The sequence below is a fragment of the Cervus elaphus genome, chromosome 25 (assembly GCF_910594005.1).
Source record: "Cervus elaphus chromosome 25, mCerEla1.1, whole genome shotgun sequence".
NCBI lineage: Eukaryota > Metazoa > Chordata > Mammalia > Artiodactyla > Cervidae > Cervus > Cervus elaphus.
Window position 1 is genome coordinate 3,976,768 of NC_057839.1, and position 23,103 is coordinate 3,999,870.

General features: G+C 37.8%; 1 protein-coding gene across 1 annotated transcript; it reads right to left on the reverse strand.

Moving 5' to 3' along the window:
- Window positions 1–14,947: 14,947 nt before the first annotated feature.
- SPZ1 (spermatogenic leucine zipper 1) lies at window positions 14,948–16,658 on the reverse strand. Its single transcript, XM_043887763.1, has one exon. It carries the CDS (start codon window positions 16,403–16,405, stop codon window positions 15,284–15,286), a length of 1,122 nt encoding a protein of 373 aa, XP_043743698.1. The 5' UTR covers window positions 16,406–16,658; the 3' UTR covers window positions 14,948–15,283.
- Window positions 16,659–23,103: the final 6,445 nt, after the last annotated feature.

Below are 23,103 nucleotides of genomic sequence, written 5' to 3' on the forward strand. Positions count from 1 at the left end.
AGGCCTAGCGTCCTGATCTGCAAGACAGCTGAAATCTGACACCTAGAGATAAGCTACTTGGGTTCTTCCTAACTTTATTCTTGGATCGATTTCACTGTTTGCCCCTTTTGCTTTAGAGATAGAAGCTTGTTTTTAAAAATTAAGAAAAAAGGCAGAATTGATTACCAAGAAACATCACGGGAAAGGAAGATTAATTATTTACATCATTCAAGTCCTCTGCAATTTTTTTAATGTAGTTATATAATCATGAGTCTGATCAATTACTGTAAAAGCATGACAATGTTAGGTTTATAACATTTCATCTTGACAATCTGTCTTCAGAGAATCCTAGGAATCCTGAAACACCATATGCAGAAGCTGGAAACTGCTCAATCTAATTGGGCTAGCATTGAGTTCTAACTGAAAACCAGGGCAAATAAGTCTAAAGATCTAATGTACAGGCATGACAACTGTATTTAATAATATTGTATCAAACCTGAAAATATGCTAAAAGAATAGATATCAAGTGCACTCACTGGACAAAATGCTAATTATGTGAGGTCATATGTTAATCAGCCTGAACTGTAGTAGTAATTTCACCATGTATATCAAATCATCATAATGTACACCTTAAATATATATTCAATTTTTATTTTAAAATGTATAAATAAAAAATGAAATGAACCTATTCATTAAGAAAAAAAAACCTGGGGAAGGACTTTAATGGTCCTCAAACTTTGCTGCACATAGAAATCTACTGGGAACTTTAAAAAGTACTGATGCCTGGGTTTCAACCTAGAAACTATATTCAAATTTAATTTCATGTCCTTTAAATGTCATTTTTTTTTTTTTCATTTCAGGATCCAGCCCAGGATCTCATGTCCCATTTAGTTGTCATGTCTCTTTAGTCCCCTTTAAGCAGATCCCAGTCTTTCTTTGCTTTCATGACTTTGAGTTTTTTGCAGCATACAGCCCATTTATTTCCTAGAATGTCCCTCACTTTTTGTTTATCTGATGTTTTCTCATGGTTAGATTCAGATTATGCATTTCTAACCACGAATACCAGAGAAGTGGTGGTTGTGTGTTTCTCAGTGCATCCCAGAGGCACAGAAAATTTTATTTGTCCCACTACCAGTGATGTTACCCAGCTAACTTAGAAAAAAATTCATACAATTTTCACTCTTTGTGCTAGTAGGCTTTGAGAAGTGCAGAATCATGTGTCTATCACTCCAGTACCATACATGTGAATTCTGTCACTCCAGAGAACACTCTGTGCTTTGCCTAGCTAACCCCTTCTCCTGGAAACCACTGATCTTTTCTTTTCCATTTCTACAGTTTTGCCTCTTGCAGAATGCCTCATGAATAGAATCATTCATTATGTAGCCCTTCCAGTCTGGTTCTTTCAACTTAGTAAGGAGCATTTGAGATTTATCCATTTTTTTGCATGGATGAATATCATGTTTCTTTTTTCTTTTTCATTTATTTTTATTAGTTGGAGGCTAATTACTTCACAACATTGCAGTGGGTTTTGTCATACATTAACAAGAACCAGCCATGTTTCTTTTTTCTTGTTGAGTAGTTTTCCATCACATATACCACAATTTGTTCATCTAGTCACCTATTGAGGGATATCTTGGTGGCTCCCAATTTTGGGGGATTATGAATAAAGCTGCTAAAAACATTCACACGCAGTTTTTTGTGTATGCGTAAGTTTTCAGTTCAGTTAGGTAAATACCTGGGAGCACAATTACTAGTTCGTAGGGTAAGCCCATGTTCAACATTATAAGAGACTGTCTTCCGAAGTGCCTGTGCCTGCCATGTTTGCCTCCCCACAGCTCTCATTCCAAATCTTTGACAGCATTTGGTATTGTCAGGGTGGTTCGTTTTTTGTTTTTTTTTTTTTAATATTCAAATGGTATGTCATGGCAGCTCATTCTTTTGCAATTTGCCTTCCCTAGTGACAAATTATATTAAGCATCTTTTTATACTGATGGTTTATTTGCCATCCATATATCTTCTTCAGTGAAATGTTCTGTTCAGATATTTTTTCCAGTTTTTAAATTGAGTGTTTTGTTTTCTTACTGTTGAGTTTTAAGAGTTTTTAACGTATTCTGGATACAAATACTTCATCGCATATGTGATTTACAAATACTTTTTCCCAGTCTGTAGTTTGTTATTTCATTCACCCCAACAGTATCTTTCACTGAATGAATTATTTTAATTTTGAGAAATTCCAATTTATCAAACTTTCCTTTTGTGGATTATGCTATGGTGTCATATCCAAAAGCTAATCACCAAATATGAGGTCACAGATTTTCTCCTATGTTTTTGTCTATAAATTTTAGTTTTGTGTTTTTACACTTAAGATAAAATCTATTTAGAGTTGGTTTTTTGGGGTTTTTTTGGTAAGGTGTGAGTGTCAAGAATGCTTTTTTTTTGCATATGAGTGCCCAATTTATTCAGCACCATTTGTTGAATTGTCTTTCTGTCTTTGATTTAAAAAAAAAAAATGTGTGAATCTACTCTGAGCTTTCTATTTTGTTCCATTGATCTATGTGTCTATTCTTTCACCAATACCACACTATCCTGATTCCTACATCTTAAGAATAAGTCTTGATATCAGGTCATATAAGTCCTGCTGCTTTGTCTTTCTTTTTCAAGATCAACATTTTAAGATCAACATGTCAATTTCTGCAAAAGGGGCAGCTGGGATTTTGATAGAGATTGTGTTGAGTCTGTGGATCAATCTGGGGAGTATTGCTATCTTAACAATATCAAGTCTTCAAACCCATCCCTATGAAATGTTTTCCACTTGTTTAGAGCTTTAATTTCTTTCAACAATACATTATAGTTTTCAGAGTGTAAGGTTAGCACTTAAAAAATTCGATCAGAGCAAGAACACTTTGTTGTGGATTTCTCCCCTCCCCTCCCACCCCCCACCTCTGAAACATTCCATCTACTTGAGTATCCAAGATAAGAGTTACACAGATCAGGTCGGAGGATTGGGAAGGATGAAGAAAAATAAAAGAGAAGTACGTCACCACTGAAGAAAAAATGTGCAATACTGATTACCTCAATCTTCCTTTGTCTACCCCTGGGCTCCTGGGTTAAAGACATATGTACAGCCAAAATAGAGCATACAGAAGAAAAACTCTGCATGTCCCCTTGTTGTCACAAAACCCGAATGTGAATCTCAGAAGATTCTGTCTGTCCAGAGGGTGCTCCAGGGAAGGGAGCAGAGCAGGTCAGGAGCACAGTTTCTAGGGCAGCAAAGAGGTGTGGTGGCTGATGGGGCTAGGGGGTAGGGGCTGTCTTCCAGCCCACCAGAGGGCTGTTTAGTTTTGCACTTTTTCTGTTAAATTTTTTTCCTGCATACAGCCACTCCATTATTTACAGCAGTTTTGTTCTGTAAAGTCGCTGCCAACACTGAATTAACCAATACTGGAATACGGCTTCTAAGGGAAATGGGGACGAGAATAGAGTCTTGCAAGTCTGTCTGGTCACATTTTCCTCGGTCAAAATGCCATTTGCATTATGTGGGTTTGTTTGCCAACATCCTTGTGAAACAAGGTGGTCTCAGCAGCTGTGAAAACCTGCTCTTCCACATAACATTTTTCTATATACATAACACTCGGCAGAAACTGAATATGGCTTCCAGGGCGAGTCCAACGAGTTAAGGTAGCAGGTTTGGCCTCCAATTTCAGCTCTCATGATAACTAGCTGTAACTCTCTGGGCAAGCCATGTAAGAATCTCCACTCTCTAACTCTGAAAAAGTAAGACTGTGGATGAGAATGTCTTTATCCATCCACTCATTCTAGAGTTCCATACTTAAAAAGGAGGGGGAGGCGATTGGTGGATTGGAGGACCCAAGGAGAGGCAGGGATGCTATATGGTAATTTTAGAAGCCCACACCACCACCTGGTGGTCTAAGAGAAGAGGACAGACTGAGGAAAAGGGCTAACAGACTCTCCAGGTACATTTGTATTTTGCTTGTTTGAATAAAATTTCACACTTTCAGACAATTTCTTCTCTAAAATGGCTATATACACGCAATAATACCTATAAAAGCAGTCATATATGTCGTTATGGTTTAAAATCACATTCTGCATAGGCTGCCTTGTAAGTATATAAAGACCCTAAGCTTTGAATAGCCATCATTACTGAGCCATTACACTTTGGTTAAAAAAACAAAACAAAAACTATTGAGCGAGTAGAATAATTACACAAAATAAAAATATACTCGTTATACCAAAAAACCCATTGACTCATAGTTGAGTAAGAAAATGATAGTATTCTTCGCTGGTGGCTCAGATCTTAAAGAATCTGCCTGCCATGCAGGAGACGCAGGTTCAGTCCCTTGATCAGGAAGATCCCCTGGAAAAGGGAATGGCTACCAACTGCAGCATTCTTCCCTGGAGAATTCCATGGAGAGAGGAGTCTGAAGGGCTACAGTCCATGGGGTTGCAAAGAGTTAGACACAACTGGGTGACTAACACACAAGTACACACAAATAAAATAAGTATCTGTTAATCCATATGTATATAAACACATAGGTGAATGAATGAATGAATGAATAAAATGGATGAGCAAATGCAGGAAAAAAAGAGCTCTCTTCTGTAAATTAATTCTAATCAATAAATATATAATATAAAATAAATGCCAAAGCCTTTGACTGTGTGGATCACAATAAACTGTGGAAAATTCTGAAAGAGATGGGCATACCAGACCACCTGATCTGCCTGCTGAGAAACCTGTATGCAGGTCAGGAAGCAACAGTTAGAACTGGACATGGAACAACAGACTGGTTCCAAATAGGAAAAGGAGTACATCAAGGCTGTATATTGTCACCCTGCCTATTTAACTTATATGCAGAGTACATCATGAGAAACGCTGGGCTGGAGGAAACACAAGCTGGAAGCAAGATTGGCAGGAGAAATATCAATAACCTCAGATATGCAGATGACACCACCCTTATGGCAGAAAGTGAAGAGGAACTAAAGAACTAAAGTTCATCAAGAACTTTCTTGATGAAAGTGAAAGAGGAGAGTGAAAAAGTTGGCTTAAAGTTCAACATTCATAAAACTAAGATCATGGCATCTGGTCCCATCACTTCATGGCAGATAGATGGGGAAACAGTGACAGACTTTATTTTTCTGGGCTCCAAAGTCACTGCAGATGGTCATTGCAGCCATGAAATTAAAAGACGCTTACTCCTTGGAAGGAAGGTTATGACCAACCTAGACAGCATATTAAAAAGCAGAGACATTACTTTGCCAACAAAGGTCTATCTAGTCAAGGCTATGGTTTTTCCAGTAGTCGTGTATGGATGTGAGTTGGACTATAAAGAAAGCTGAGCACCAAAGAATTGATGCTTTTGAACTGTGGTGTTGCAGAAGACTCTTGAGAGTCCCTTGGACTGCAAGGAGATCCAACCAGTCCATCCTAAAGGAGATCAGTCCTAAGTGTTCATAGGAAGGTCTGATGTTGAAGCTGAAACTCCAATACTTTGACCACCTCATGCAAAGAGCTGGCTCATTTAAAAAGACCCTGATGCTGGGAAAGATTGAGGGCAGGAGGAAAAGGGGATGAGATGGTTGGATGGCATCACCGACTCAATGGACACGAGTTTGGATGGGCTCTGGGAGCTGGTGATGGACAGGGAGGCCTGGCAGCTCATGGGGTCACAAAAAGGCAGACACAACTGAGCGACTGAACTGAACTGAACTGAATCAATAAATATGAGAGGAATGAGAGAAATGGAAAATCACCATTAGATTACCACTGTAATCCTGAAATGAGAAGTCAAGTGGGCCTTAGGAAGCATCAATACAAACAAAGTAGGGGAGGTGATGGAATTCCAGTTGAGCTATTTCAAATCCTAAAACATGAGGCTGTGAAAGTGCTGCACTTATCAGTATGCCAGCAAATCTGGAAAACTCAGCAGTGACCAAAAGACTGGAAGAGGTCAGTCTTCATTCCAATCCCAAAGAAAGGCAATGCCAAAGAATGCTCAAACTACCACACAATTGCACTCATCTCACATGCTAGTAAAGTAATGCTCAAAATTCTCCAAGCCAGGCTTCAACAGTACGTGAACCATGAATTTCTATATGTTCAAGCTGAATTTAGAAAAGGCAGAGGAACCAGAGATCAAATTGCCAACATCCACTGGATCATTGAAAAAGCAAGAGAGTTCCAGAAAAACATCTATTTCTGCTTTATTGACTATGCCAAAGCCTTTGACTGTGTGGATCACAACAAACTGTGGAAAATTCTGAAAGAGATGAAAATACCAGGCCACCTGACCTGCCTCTTGAGAAATCTGTATGCAGGTCAAGAAGCAACAGTTAGAACTGGACATGGAACAACAGACTGGTTCCAAATAGGAAAAGGAGTACATCAAGGCTGTATATTGTCACCCTGCTTATTTAACTTATATGCAGAGTACATCATGAGAAACGCTGGGCTGGAGGAAACACAAGCTGGAATCAAGATTGCCAGCAGAAATATCAATAACCTCAGATATGCAGATGACACCACCCTTATGGCAGAAAGTGAAGAAGAGAGTGGAAAAAAAAAAAAAAAGGCCTAAAACTCAACATTCAGAAAACTAAGATCATGGCATCTGGTCCCATCACTTCATGGCAAATAGATGGGCAGTGACATCTATTCCCAAACAGTGGAAACAGTGACAGACTTTATTTTCTTGGGCTCCAAAATCACAGCAGATGGTGACTGCATCAATGAACTTAAAAGACGCTTGCTCCTTGGAAGAAAAGTTATGACCAATCTAGACAGCATATTATAAAGCAGAGACATTACTTTGCCAACAAAGGTCCGTCTAGTCAAAGCTGTGGTTTTTCCAGTGGTCATGTATGGATATGAGAGTTGGACTATAAAGAAAGCTGAGCACTGAAGAACTGATGCTTTTGAATTGTGGTGTTGAGAGTCTCTTGGACTGCAAGGAGATCCAACCAGTCCATCCTAAAGGAAATCAGTCCCGAATATTCATTGGAAGGACTGATGCTGAAGCTGAAACTCCAATACTTTGGCCACCTGATTCGAAGAACTGATTCACTTCTACCACAAGGTCATATATATTTTTATCCAAATCTTAAAGTCAATACCAAATCTAGAAGGTCTGGTAAGCAGAAATTACTTACTCTATTTGACAATTAAAAAGCTGTAATTTATTTAAGCAAAAAAATTTTTTTTCTTGATAACATGTACCACATGTCTGATAAAGTATAGCGGAACAGCACAATTTTTTGTTAACCAAGATGGCTGGAAAATAGAATAGAGTGGATGGTACTTTCCATTAGAGGGAAAGGCAAAGGGAAAAAAAAAATTGATTCTTTTGGTACCTCAATACTGTTTAACTGGAAATCATTTTCTTTTACTAAGGGCTGTAATAGGAAAATTTCCTCTGTTAGATTATTTATGACATGATACATATTCTAGACAGGAGGGGGAAAAAAAAACTTTTATGGAGTAGGAAGCAATATTTCAAATTACATTTTGTTTATTTCCAATATGTGATAATTTCTCATGCCCTATGCTTCATTTGTAATAGGACCTGTGGTGGAGATTCTGATTGACTTTGTTGGATTTTAACATTCATCTCTATTTTATCCTGGATGGACACATGAGGTTCTTGAATCAGAGACACATGATTGTTACTTACCTCATAATAATTGAGCTAGTTCCTCTCGCTCCAATTCTTACCCCTGGAGAGATATGAGAACTAGATGTCACCGTACATGCTCTGGGGCCTATAATGTGAGGGAGGAAAGATGAGAGAAGAAATCCAGGCTTTTATGTAGAAAAAAAAAGACAGTTGTTTTCTCCCCCTCTACAAGGAGAGAGGGAAAAAACCCTCTGGATCCTGGGTTTTCACTCTTAAGTATTTTATAATGTAAATCTCTCAGGGGGCTAGGTAATTCCAGGGTCTCCAGCTTTACAAAACACTTCTCCAAATCCCAGGCCTCACCCCAACTTAAAATGTTAACATATATCTCTAAAATTAGGTAACTGTTTTGAAGTCTTATTATTTATGCAGTGGGAAAATATCTTCTACAGCTTCCTTTGAGTCTGGGATCTCAAGTTGCCATAATATTTGCCTGGAAAACCTGAACAGTGCTGAAACACAAAAATACTTTCTCTCCATCTCACAGGGTTCCAAAATTAATTTCCCTCTGCCTGGGTGACATAGTTACTCAGCTAAAAATCTCAATTTCCAGTTACTTTCAGATAGGTATGGCCTGGTGACTGAGTTCTCACCAATGGAAATTTTACTTCTGGGTTGGACAGCATTACGGACTCAATGAACATGAGTTTGAGCAAACTCTGGGAAATAGTAAAGGACAAGGAAGATGCAGTTCATGGGGTCACAAACAGTAGATATGACTCAGTGACTGGACAACAACAACAATAAGTTCAGTTCAATTCAGTTGCTCAGTCCTGTCTGACTCTTTGCAACCCTATGAACTGCAGCAGGCCAGGCCCCGCTCAAACCCATGTCCATCGAGTCGATGATGCCATCCAACCATCTCATCCTCTGTCGTCCCCTTTTCCTCCTGCCCTCAGTCTTTCCCAGCATCAGGGTCTTTTCCAATGAGTCAATTCTTCTCATCAGGTGGTCAAAGTATTGGAGTTTCAGCTTCAACATCAGTCCTTCCAATGAACAGCCAGGACTAATCTCCTTTAGGATGGACTGGTTGCAGTCCAAGAAACTCTCAAGAGTCTTCTGCAACACCACAGTTCAAAAGCATCAATTCTTCAGTGTTCTGCTCTCTTTATAGTCCAGCTCTCACATGCATACATGACCACTGGAAAAACCACAGCCTTGGCTAGATAGAAATTTGTTGGCAATGTAATATCTCTGCTTTTTAATATGCTGTCTTGGTTGGTCATAACTTTCCTTCCAAGGAGTAAGCGTCTTTTAATTTCATAGCTGCAGTCACCATCTGCAGTGACTTTGGAGCCCAGAAAAATAAAGTCAGCCACTGTTTCCTCTGTTTCCCCATCTATCTGCCATGAAGTGATGGGACTGGATGCCATGATCTTAGTTTTCTGAATGTTGAACTTTAAGCCAACTTTTTCACTCTCCTCTTTTACTTTCATCAAGAGGCTCTTTAGTTCCTCTTCACTTTCTGCCATAAGGGTGGTGTCATCTGCATATCTGAGGTTATTGATATTTCTCCCGGCAATCTTGATTCCAGCTTGTGTTTCCTCCAGCCCAGCGTTTCTCATGATGTACTCTGCATATAAGTCGAATAAGCAGGGTGACAATATACAGCCTTGATGTACTCCTTTTCCTATTTGGAACCAGTCGTTGTTCCATGTCCAATTCTAACTGTTGCTTCCCGACCTGCATACAGGTTTCTCAAGAGGCAGGTCAGGTGGTCTGGTATGCCCATCTCTTTCAGAATTTTCCACAGTTTGTTGTGATCCACACAAAGGCTTTGGCATAGTCAATAAAGCAGAAATAGATGTTTTTCTGGAACTCTCTTTTTCAGTGATCCATTGGCAATTTGATCTCTGGTTCCTCTGCCTTTTCTAAGACCAGCTTGAACATCTGGAAGTTCACAGTTCACGTATTGCTGAAGCTGGGCTTGGAGAATTTTAAGCATTACTTTACTAGTGTGTGAGATGAGTGCAATTGTGTGGTAGTTTGAGCATTCTTTGGCATTGCCTTTCTTTGGGATTGGAATGAAAAGTGATGTTTTCCAGTCCTGTGGCCACTGATGAGTTTTCCAGATTTGCTGGCATATTGAGTGCAGCACTTTCACAGCATCATCTTTCAGGATTTGAAATAGCTGGAATTCCATCACCTCCACTAGCTTTGTTTGTATTGATGCTTCCTAAGGCCCACTTGACTTCATATTCCAGGATGTCTGGCTCTAGGTGAGTGATCACACCATCGTGATGATCTGGGTTGTGAAGATCTTTTTGTACAGTTCTTCTGTGTATTATTGCCACCTCTTCTTAATATCTTCTGCTTCTCTTAGGTCCCTACAATTTCTGTCCTGTATTGAGCCCATCCTTGCATGAAATGTCCCCTTGGTATCTCTAATTTTCTCAAAGAGATCTCTAGTCTTTCCCATTCTATTGTTTTCCTCTATTTCTTTGCATTGATCACTGAGGAAGGCTTTCTTATCTCTCCTTGGTGTTCTTTGGAACTCTGCATTCAAATGGGAATATCTTTCCTTTTCTCCTTTGCTTTTCTCTTCCCGTCTTTTCACAGCTATTTGTAAGGTCTCCTCAGACAACCATTTTGCTTTTTTGCATTTCTTTTTCTTGGGGATGATCTTGATTCCTGTCTCCTGTACAATGTCATGAACCTCCATCCATAGTTCATCAGGCACTCTGTCTATCAGATCTAGTCCCTTAAATCTAATTTTCACTTCCACTGTATAGTCATAAGGGATTTGATTTAGGTCATACCTGAATGGTCTAGTGGTTTTCTCCACTTTCTTCCATTTCAGTCTGAATTTGGCTATAAGGAGTTCATGATCCGAGCCACAGTCAGCTCCCAGTCTTGTTTTTTCTGACTGTATAGAGCTTCTCCATCTTTGGCAACAACAACAATGGTGCTATGTAAAATCTAAAGTTGACACTCTGACTACCTGGAGTTTGTGCTGTGTGGAACAAATGTTGCATATTGCAGTGTTTCCCTCAAAAATTTGAAAATCCTGTAGTTAGCCTATTTGTTGTGGTACCAGGGGAGTTTCAGTGCTTGTATGAAGAGCTAGAAAGTTATCCTCTTAACATCTGACAAACAAACAAATGATATTGACAATTTGTTCAGGTAATGCTTATGAACAAGCTGACGTGTAAGAAGCGATTGTTTGATTCAGCTATGTTGTAGTTTCTCATTTCATCCATTTAGCATCTCCTATGTGAATGGCATTTGGTCCCATTACTTCATGGCAAGTAGATGGGGAAACAAAAGAAACAGTGAGAGGCTCCTTTTTGGGCTCCAAAATCACTACAAATGGTGACTGCAGCCATGAAATTAACAGAAACTTGCTCCTTTGAAGAAAAGTTATGACAAACCTAGACAGCATATTAAAAAGCAGAGGCATTACTTTGCCAACAAATGTCCATCTAGTCAAAGCTATGGTTTTTCCAGTAGTCATGTATGGATCTGCGAGTTGGACTATAAAGAAAGTTGAGCACTGAAGAACTGATGCTTTTGAACTGTGGTGTTGCAGAAGACTCTTGAGAGTCCCTTGGACTGCAAGGAGATCAAACCAGTCAATCATAAAGGAAATCAGTCCTGAATGTTCATTGGAAAGACTGATGCTGAGGCTGAAACTCCAATACTTTGGCCACCTGATGCAAAGAACTGATTCATTGGAAAAGACCCTGATGCTTGGAAAGATTGAGGGCGGGAGGAGAAGGGGACAACAGAGGATGAGATGGTTGGATGGCATCACCAACTCCATGGGTGTGAGTCTGAATAAGCTCCGGGAATTGGTGATGGACAGGGAAGCCTGGACTGCTGCAGTCCATGGGGTCGCAAAAAATCACACACGACTGAGTGACTGAACTGAACTGATGTGAAATTACTCTTTGGGAATAGAATAAGACAAAGCCTGAGGCTAAAGAGAACACTCATTTTCTTGAATGTAAAAAATGAGAATTAGATGTATAACCAAATGTACTTTCTCAACAAATAGTGACAAATCCTCTCAGTTTTCCTCTGAGAATATATTGATTTCACTTTCATTCCTAAAGGCTGTTTTCACTGGGTAAACAATTCTGGGTTGATGTTTCTTTCAGTTCTTGAAAAATATTTGTTTCCTTCTAGCCTTGGAGGTTTCTGATTAGAAAGTCACTGTCATTTGGATAATTGTTCCACCATTGTTCTTTGTACCTGCTTTTTTACTTTGTCTTTAGACTTCAGAAATTTGATTATGAGTGCCTTAAATGTGTTTGAATTTATACTGTTTAGAGTTCACTCAGTTTCTTGAATCTATAGGTTTATGCCTTTCACTAAATTTGTAGAATTTTCAGCCATTTTTTTTTTCAGTGAATACTTTTCAGCCCACATTCTACCTTTTTTGGGGTATTCTGATAACACCAATGTTAGACAATTTTTATTTCAAGCTTCTTGAGACTATGGGAGTTTTTTCAGCCTATTTTTCCTGCTGGTCAGAATGGGTCCTTTCTATTTTTCTGTCTTCATGTTCATGGAATCTTTCCTCTGACATCAACATTCTACTATTGAGCACATTCATTGAGTTTATTTTACATATTATATTTTTTATTTCTATAATTTCCATTTGTTTCTTCTTTATATTTTCTGTTTCCTTGCTGAGACTTTCTATTATTTTTGTTTTTTTAAGAGCACTTGCAATTGCTCAGTGAAGCATTTTTGTGACTGCTTTACACTTCTTGTTAGATGATTCCAACATCCGTGTCATACCATCGTTGGCGCTTGTTAATCGTCTTCTCTCATTCAAGTTGTGATTTTCTCTTTGTATAATGAGTGAGTTCTTTTTCTATCTTTTCTGGACATTTGGGGCATTGTGTTCTGAGACCATGGATCCTACTTAAACCTCCTGTTTTATGTTTAAAACAGGGGCAGAGTATAGAAATCTAGGCTATCCATATGGCCTTCCCTGACATTTTATTTTGCTGGGAAAAGGGCTGAGGGAGGAGCAAGTTGTTACCATCAGGTGGGAGAGAAACTCCAAGGTTTCTTCTCTGCCACCTCTGTATGTACCACCCCAGAAGAAAGAAGGAAGAGTGCTGTATTACTGCCAGGCAAGAGTGAAAGCCTAGTGTTTTTTGCTCAGTATTTGCTGATGAGGATGAGAGTGGAAGCATAACAACTTTATGCAGTTTGGCCAGAGTAGGGCAATTTTTTAAAAAGTTTCTTTCTTGCCAGACTGTTTTCTCATCCTCTGTCAAGAGAAAGCAGGCCTGGGTTGGGGGGTGAGGGGGTGGTGCCTGCTTTTTTTGTGTAAATGTGTTGGCATTTCTGGGTTATCATCTCCCAGCATGTATAAGAGACGAAAGAAAACTCAGGAAACAAAACATTAAGTCTCGGGGACCCTGACCATCACATCTCCTTTTCTCCACCTTTGAGAGTCTTCTTGCATTCATTTTATATTAATGCTTAATGTTCAGGGTTTTTAGCTTGCTTAATGGGAGGAACAGGGAGAAGTGATTCTGCTCCATCTTTCCTGGAACCAGAAGTTCAGCCGTCTTAACAGATGATAATGTTTTTTTCCCTGAGTAATTCTGAATAATTATCCTCACCTGGAATAACAGAAGGAATTTTTCCGGCACAGAACAAAATCTTGAGACACATCTATTCTTCTAAAGAACCCAACGTGTTCTTCCCCAAGGGTCTCTGCTGCCTGGTATGCCCACCATTTACTAGTTGAGGAGCAAGAAGGGAATATTAGTAACAGTAGATCCAAGGAATAGGGAGATTTATGAGAAGAGAAAAGCTATTTAGGAGTGATTAATCAGCTTTTTTTAAACTCAACTACAGCCCACACTTCAGTGGATAATAAATAGGAAAAGGAATATGCTTTTGAAAGGAAGTTTGACTATAAAACTCCTAGAGGAGAACATAGGCAAAACACTCTCTGACATAAATCACAGCAAGATCCTCTATGACCCACCTCCCAGAATATTGGAAATAAAAGCAAAACTAAACAAATGGGATCTAATGAAACTTAAAAGCTTTTGCACTACAAAGGAAACTATAAGTAAGGTGAAAAGACAGCCGTCAGATTGGGAGAAAATAATAGCAAATGAAGAAACAGACAAAGGATTAATCTCAAAAATATACAAGCAACTCCTGAAGCTCAATTCCAGAAAAATAAATGACCCAATCAAAAAATGGGCCAAAGAACTAAACAGACATTTCTCCAAAGAAGACATACAGATGGCTAACAAACACATGAAAAGGTGCTCAACATCACTCATTATTAGAGAAATGCAAATCAAAACCACAATGAGGTACCATTACACGCCAGTCAGGATGGCTGCTATCCAAAAGACTACAAGCAATAAATGCTGGAGAGGGTGTGGAGAAAAGGGAACCCTCTTACACTGTTGGTGGGAATGCAAACTAGTACAGCCGCTATGGAAAACAGTGTGGACATTCCTTAAAAAACTGGAAATAGAACTGCCATATGACCCAGCAATCCCACTTTTGGGCATACACACTGAGGAAACCAGATCTGAAAGAGACACGTGCACCCCAATGTTCATTGCAGCACTGTTTATAATAGCCAGGACATGGAAGCAACCTAGATGCCCATCAGCAGATGAATGGATAAGGAAGCTGTGGTACATATACACCATGGAATATTACTCAGCTGTCAAAAAGAATTCATTTGAATCAGTCCTAATGAGATGGATGAAACTGGAGCCCATTATACAGAGTGAAGTAAGCCAGAAAGATAAAGAACATTACAGCATACTAACACATATATATGGAATTTAGAAAGATGGTAATGATAACCCTATATGCAAAACAGAAAAAGAGACACAGAAATACAGAACAGACTTTTGAACTCTGTGGGAGAATGTGAGGGTGGGATGTTTCAAAAGAACAGCATGTATACTATCTATGGTGAAACAGATCACCAGCCCAGGTGGGATGCATGAGACAAGTGCTCGGGCCTGGTGCACTGGGAAGACCCAGAGGAGTCGGGTGGAGAGGGAGGTGGGAGGGGGGATCGGGATGGGGAATACGTGTAAATCTATGGCTGATTCATATCAATGTATGACAAAACCCACTGAAATGTTGTGAAGTAATTAGCCTCCAACTAATAAAAAAATTTAAAAAAATAAAAAAAAAAAAAATATTATGACACAAAAAAAAAAAAAAAAAAAAAGAAAGGAAGTTTGAAAGGGTCACAATTAAAGTGTTATATACTTTTTCCCCCAGAACTTCCCTCCCCACGGCAATGATTAAATAAAGAAAAAAGAATCCCATCCTTTGTTTGTTGTGGTTTTTATTTAGATCTTTACTTATTTGGACCTGTAAATTCTCACTTTTGGTTAAAGTGTCATAGATCTCTATGTAATAACTACAAAACCAGTTTGTAAAGATGACTAATGTGAGCAAAAGTTGACATTGATGGTCATTAAAGACCAAACTTACCTAACCATAAAGGTAATGAATAATGTTAAATGTTAATCTTCTTGTACTATGAGTATTTCTTGGTTGAACAAACAGGTCTCTCTTAGGTTTGATGATTGATATGCCTGGAGCTGGATGTACTATATAGTTTTTTGATGATCTGCCTTTTCTTCTACTTTTGGTATTTTTTAACTTAAGCTGCTAGCTGGCCTCTTTACCACAAGAGCTCTTTTTGCAATATGGGTATTCAACTGGTTATTATGAGCTTTCTTATTATGGCAAATGTCCAGGCTTCTAAAGAACTGATCTCTTTTGTGAAATGTACCTTCCACTTCTGGCATGTTTTGCTCATGTATTTTGACCTTCTCTGCCTCTGGTAGCTTCTCTTCCTTGTTGTTTTGCTCATGGTTTATTTGCATTTGCATTGGCTCCCCTTGTAGAGGTTCCTCCTTCTGATAATGCAGTTCATCAAGCAGTTCTACTCTCTGCTCTAAGATTTGGCATTCATTGTCCAGCAAGGTTGCAATCAAATGCAATGAATATGTGTCTTGTTTCAGTCTCCTCACTTGTTCCTCCAGCTCTTGCTGAGCTGACTCATTATTTGTTTGACTTGGGGAATGGGTGCCATTATTTTTAAGAGTTTTGATGTCATTCTGAGATTTCTGATAGGATTGTATTAGTTTGCTAAGCTCAGTATGTTCCACACTCCAGTGTTCTGCTTCCTGTAGTAACTGCTCCATGTTGTTCCTCAGTCTGATATTTTCTTCTTGAATGTGAGGGAATCCATGCTTTGCTTTTTCCTTACTTAGCTGAGTTTCAGGAAGGGCTTTTGGTCCTTTTGAACAATTTACCCAATCCCTTGAACAATCTTGCACTGTGTCCTCAGAGTTCTGGTTGTCCAACCTTATCTCCTGTTTCTTTGCATTCTCTTTTTTCCCTAGGTCCAAAGTAGCAAGCAGTTTTTTTACTAGTTCTTTATTTATTTCATCAAGTTCTATGATTTTTTCTCTAAGTTCTGACACCTCAGACATGTTGGTTTCCTTAAAAGATTCTTTTGTTTCTGTGACCTTCTGTTCATACATTGTCATATGTTTAACAATATCTTTAATTTCTTTTAAGAGGCTTTCAAACTTCTTTGCAATCCGCTGTTCAATTGCTTCATGGTCACTACTTTTTAGGGAAGGGAGAGAACTGTAAGAAACTGGGGGAAGTGATCCAATTTCAAATAAGGAAATCATAATCCTAGGGTCCAAAGACTCTTCATTGAGATCAGGAGGCTTAAGTGCTTTGGAGGGGGTGGGCACTTCCATCTCAGCTGAATTAGTAGGGCTGATGACCAGGTCATAAGTGAAGTAGAAAACCTTAGCAATTCCAGGAAGGAGAGGTGGTGGTCCTCTGTGCAAATGGGTAGAAAATGTGGAACTAAGCAGAACTCAGAGCCCAGAGTTAAGGTCTGAAGTCAGGAAGATGATGTTTAGGTGAAAGGTAACATCTCACACAACCTAAGAGGAAGGAGGGTGGGGAAGGGGACTAGGAGCTAGGGCTCAATTTCTCCTCTTCCAGGCTTCTGGTGTTTATTCTCTGACCCTAGCAACCAGGTCTTTATTCTGTCACTGCACCATTGTGGCCTGTCTCTAGATTCTGTCTCCTTTGGGTCACAACAGAAGCTTCTTAAACTCCCACCTGGTGACTCAAGACCAACCTAGAGCTACTCCCCACTCCAGAAAGATCTCTACACCAGTCTTTCCCTTCCTTACTTTTTTTTTGGGGGGGGGGGTGTTATTTTATTCATCTCCTTCAGTGACTTTCGTATTCATCATATTCATTGACTTTCCCCTTATCCCCCGCTGTTTTCAACTGTGGTATGTTTTTGTACCAAATAAGTGCATGGCTGAGAGAATTTGTCCCTGGTGAGGGTCCCTATTCTTTAATAGCACCTGGAGCCCTTATTACTCTGCTTCTAGGAGAGGCGCTTCTGCAAAAGAAAGTAATCCTGACAAAATAGAACACAAAAAATGCTTCAGTCTTTCTGTGATTTTAGGGAAATAATGTTAGGAATAGCTCAATTAAAAAATATTCTACTCGAATCAGAGGATATCTGAATGCTTTTTAACAACACAATTACAAATTGAGAATTTCTTGGCTTTGAATGCAGGCATCCCTCAAGACAAGCTTAGTAAGTTTGCTTCTGAATCATTTACAGCAGGTGTTATAGAACTTTAATTACTTTTTACAAGAACTTTTAAAAAATAGCATAATTTACCTAAAGTATTGAAACAGTTAAATCCTGTAGTGGCTTATAGAAAAGCAATTGAGTATTAAACCAAGTGCAGGCTTCCCTGGTAGCTCAGCTGGAAAAGAATCCTCCTGCAATGTGGGAGACCTGGGTTCGATCCCTGGGTTGGGAAGACCCCTTGGAGAAGGGAACAGTTACCCACTCCAGTATTCTGGCCTGGAGAATTCCATGGACAGAGGAGCCTGGCGGGCTACACTGCATGGGGTCACAAAGAGCAGAGTCAGACACACGACTGATTGACTTTCACTTTCAAACCAAGTGCACTCTTGTCTCTGTCCTTAGGAGTCAGGGCCTTGAACATATTAAGTTCACTCAAAGAAAATGTTCCTCAAGTGAGACTTTTTTCTCTGCCTTTAATATCTTGCTATTAGGCACTTTACTAACTAGAAGTTTGCCTCCATTCTTAAGGGAAAACTCATTATTTAGCAGGTTTTTTTTTTTTTTTTCCCCTTTCTTTCACAGCTCCCAACTCACTTTGACTTAGTTTTCCTGAGCGTCAAGCTCATCCTCCAGCTTGCTGGGCTCAGGGCCATCACCTTATAACTATCCACAGATGCAGCTGGGTTTGTCTTTTTTTTTTTTTTTTTACTTGAAGAAGGAAACACTTTTCTAACCCACACAATGATACCACAGAGGCTAGAGACTGCCCCTATTTTAAAATCCATCTCAAAGGTCCAACTTTGGTTGATGTTTTGATGTTTTCCCTTTGATTCAAGTCATTATTTAAAATACATTGTAATAAATCTCCAGGGCAAAGAAACTTTTTTCCTGATCTGGTAATTAATTTCTAGCTTTATTGTGTTGTAATCAGAACATATAACACTTCTACTTTTGAAATTGACATTTTCTCACTGGCTTGATAGATTATCAATGTTCATGTATATTTTATGGATACTTGAAAGAAATTGAATTCTCTGTTTTCTTCTTATGCTTGCAACTTTTTTATGCTTTTGGACATAAATCTGATATTACCTGAGTTTCTGGAAATGGGTTTGAAGGTAGCTTGGTCAAGATATGACTGACTTTTAAAAAACATACAACATAAGAGTGGCAAGTTAAGTTTTATTTGGGACAAAATGAGGACTATAGTCCAGGAAACAGCATTTAAGATAGCTTTGAGAAACTGCTGGGGTGGGGGTTCAGTATATAGGTGATTTTGGTGAAAGAGGAATCCATGCAATCAAGCACATATTTTTTGCAGGTTTCTGCTAATCTCATGAAAGTTACTAGTCAAGAGGAGCAGTCGTCACCACTAAAAGCATTTCAATGCTTTTCTATATATGAAGAGATATAAGAATTGGGATAAAAAAAATTGGTTCCTGAAAATATCTATCTGAAGACCTGTTCTGCCTGTTTTCCCAGAGCACAGAGTGCCTCATTTCTGCTCTCCACCTTGATTTCCTTTCAGGGGATGTTGAAAGTCAGCAGTAGCACATGATTTAATGCTTGTAGAGGTAGATGGCAAGTGCCAATTTGTAGTTGGCAATACCATGAGAATTCTCTTTTTATCAAAAGGAAATGTAAATATTTCCTTCCTTCCTACAAATACAATGATTTTCAAATTGTATTACTGTTATATTTCTGTTAATTTTACTGATATTTGGATGCTAAAAAAACCACCAGAATAGTCTTCTTTTCTTTATTGACCCATAATCCCAGTGGATAACTGTGAAAGTTAAATACCTTTGGATTTTCTTGCAATTGTTATCTACTAAATATCCTTAGCTTAATGACTTAAAAAAAAAAAAAACACGAAATGTGAAAGAGAAGAAAACTATTAGAAAGCTTGCTTAAAATTTTCTTTCTTTTTAAAACCACTTTGTCTTAACAGAAATAGAAACCATATCAAAGGATACATTACATAAACATGTCTTATTTCTGGTGATGTTAACCTTGGTCACTTCATCAAGTGATATCTGCTGAATTAAACTACTATGAAGTTACTATCTTTCCCTTTATAACTAATAAAAGTCCTGGGGAGGATGTTTTGAGACTAGGAAATCATTCTGTTTCTTCTCAAACTACTGCGTATACTAATTTTAGTATCCAGAAGTGAATCTTGCTTGTTGTTTAGTTGCTATGTCATGTCTGAATCTTTTGCAAACCAATGGACTACAGCCTGCCAGGCTCTTCTGTCCGTGGGATTTCCCAGGTAAGAATGCTGTAGTAGGTTACCATTTTCTTCTCCAGGGCATCTACCTGGACCAGAGATCAAACCCATGTTTCTTGCACTGCAGACAGATTCTTTACCACTGAGCCACCATTTTGCTTGCAGTGATTCAGTTCAGTTCAGTCACTCAGGCATCTCCAACTCTTTGCAACCCCATGGACTGCAGCATGCCAGGCTTCCCTGTCCATCACCAACTCCTGGAACTTACTCAAACTCATGTCCATTGAGTCAGTGATGCCATCCAACCATCTCATCCTCTGACTTTAAGATTTGGATAAGATTTTATCCAATCCTAAACATGTAAATGAAATTTCTGAAAACAAGTCATTTTTAAAGGTGTTTCACGTGAGTGCCAGTGGGTAATAATCCATTATATTCTTTAGATTAATGTAAGACTTATTTGGAGAAGTATCATGGCATTTTCTATTTGGAAGCTTCTTTAGGCCATCACTTGTTGACAGTGAAAATCTGGAACAATAATTAGTATTGACCTTATTGAGTTCTTTAACACAATATTTTCTCATACCTGTCAAATTCCAATTAAAAATTGAACTATTTTTGAAACTTGCACAGGTCCAGTCTTATCATCAGTATACTTCTGTCCAACAGTGATAGTAACTTTTAGGAAATACATTTTTGAGTAATCCTCTTAGGAAAAAGAGAAAATCCATACAAATTTCCTAGTCAAATTTTTCTTAATAAACTCTTCATAGTAATGAACTAGATTCTTGATTTCATAGTGCTTGGATCCCCATAAAGTTTTTCCCATCAAGCCATAGTAGTTTCACAGATCATTTAAAGTTCTTGCAACTTATGGGCTTCCTTGATAGCTCAGTTGGTAACGAATTCACCTGCAATGCAGGAGACCCTGGTTTGATTCCTAGGTCAGGAAGATCCCCTGGAGAAAGGAAAGGCTACCCACTCCAGTATTCCGGCCTGGTGAAGTCCATGGAATAAAGTCTTCCCCATCAAGCCATAGCAGTTCCACAATCTTTTAAAGTTCTTGACAATAGTAACAGTAATATTTTAGTAAAAACAAGCACCTTGTTTCCCCTTTAAAATATATTCCATGAGCCAAATATTATTTTTTAAAATTTGGTTTCCATTCAGATCAAAGTAAGAGCTTATTTAAAAAATTATGAAATATGACAAATATAGAAAAGCACATAAAACTCATAGACACAATTAAATAAATGATTAAAATCACCCATTTGGTCATATCAAACTGTTTTCCAAAGTGTGGCTGTACCAGTTATGTGCCATTCATCACTCTAAGAGCATTTCTATTGCCCTATAGTCTCACTTAAATTTAGTATTGTCAGACTTTTTAATTCGATGGTCATGTAATAATACCTCACAGTGGTTTCAATTTGTATTTCCTGATTACTGAGTTTAGTTAACTTTTTATGTTTGTTAACCATTTGCATTTTGTTTTCATAAAGTGCCTATCTTTTGCTTCAAATTATTGATTTGTAGGAGTTCTTCGTGTATTCTGAGCACTGTGATGATTATGAGTTGCAAATATTCTCTCCCATTCCATCTGTGGTTTGGCTTTTTTACTTTTCTGCATTTCTTTTGCTGAACTGAAATTCTTAATTTCAATGTAGTCCAATTTATCAACCCTTTCCCTTTTAATTGTGGCTATGTTTTGTTTAAGAAACCCTTACCTATATCACGGATAAAATTATTCTAAAGTGTTTTAATTTCTTGCTTTTTTACCTTTATTTCTCTAATCTCTCTGAATTGGATCTAGACAGAGATTCATCAGAGTATTTAGGTTGGTTGTGCAAGGATTCTATAATTATGGATATGTTCATGTCCTTTTCCCATGCCTATGCTTTGGGGGTACTTTTAATCTTTCTAATAAGAAAACTATTAGAATTTTTATATAAAAAAATATAGATGATAGAATGAAAGAAGTATTGCACAAAGAAGGAAGTGATTCTGTATCCTAACTCATCTGGTTCCTAATTGCTCCTTTACAAGGCGGAGATAGTAATTTTCTTTTGGACCAAGGACCAATGGTCAAAGATTCTCTGGCTGTCTCTGCTAAGGTCTTACTGCTCTCTGAGAAGTAGGAACAGATTAGATGAGAGCATTAGAAACAAACCAGAAGCGAGCATGGCCAAAAAGGAAGAGGACAATAGCAAATAATCTAAATATAGAAGATGTCTGGAAGTTGGGATCATGGATATTTTGAAAGTAAAAAACAAAGATAATTGTATGTAAAGGAGAAAGGTGTACCAGATCAAAGTGAAGTAGAGAAGTGAATTTATTGTCATCACACAATCATCATTATTTTTAAAATATCCTTTCATAAACCTGATCAATGCAGAAAATAATTTTTAAAGTATATCTTAACAAGTAAAGGCCTCACACAGAGATTTATCATAGAAATGTCACAGTCAGATGAGTGTTCTTTTCTAACAGTTACAGTTTTCTTGGGGAAACTGTCAACCACTAATCATATTTAATTGTCTTCTCTGAACAGGAAGGCATACTGTACAGTATTTTGGTTGGCACAGGTCCGTTATGCAGCTTCATTTTGAGGAAGTAGGTGCTAATGTTTGCATTCTATTTTAAAGAATCTTTATTTAAGAGAAATGTACCATTTAGTGATTCTCAGACTTTTCTGAGGAAATATCCTATTTTGCTTACTTATATCTTTATCTTTTTTCTTGATCTGCCATATTAGTCTTTTCCAAAAACTGGATTTGGGTTTGTTAATCTTCACTATTTTCTTTATTCCATCTCATGTCCTTGTCCTTATTCCATTTCCTTATGGGATGTCCTTATTATTTCATCTCCATGTCCTTATTTTGAGCCCATCCCCCACTTTTTAGTGATTTGTTTTGCTTTTTCAATTTCTTGAATTGAATCCTTACTGTGTTTATTTTTAAATCTTCTTGTTTCCTCAAAAAACATACTAAAAGCTATAAATTTCCCTTTACATACTATGGATGGAGATCATAGATATTCATAGGAAATGCTTTCATTATTATTAATTTTAACTTTAAAAATTATTTTTAAATTACTTCTTTTATAACTCAAACATTATTTTAAGCAAGTCAGTAGATATACTGGTATGACACTAAGTATTGTTTTTTAAATGATGCATAGATATCATATGATGTTTGTTAGTATGTTTGACATATTTCATAGGAAAAAACTTATAAGAAAAGAAAGAAAATATGCTTCTAGACCAGCAAATTTACTTATAGACGCTGTAGAAATTCTTGCACACAAGCAAAAGTAAACTGTATGATATATAATATTCTTTGCAACTTTGCAGTATTTTGGGAAATAAAACCTAATCTATCAGTGAAGAATAGCTAAATTGGGCTATATTTATGAAAAGTAATAATATATAAATTAAAATGAAGTAAAGTTACATGTATCCATATGCAGAGATTTTTTTGGACATCTTTGGTCAGAACTCTGGGCTGGTATCAATTATGATATCTAATCAAAAGAAGCATATTTTCTTATTAATCTAAGAATTTTAAATTACAAACTTTAATAAAACTAATCACCTAAAGTTT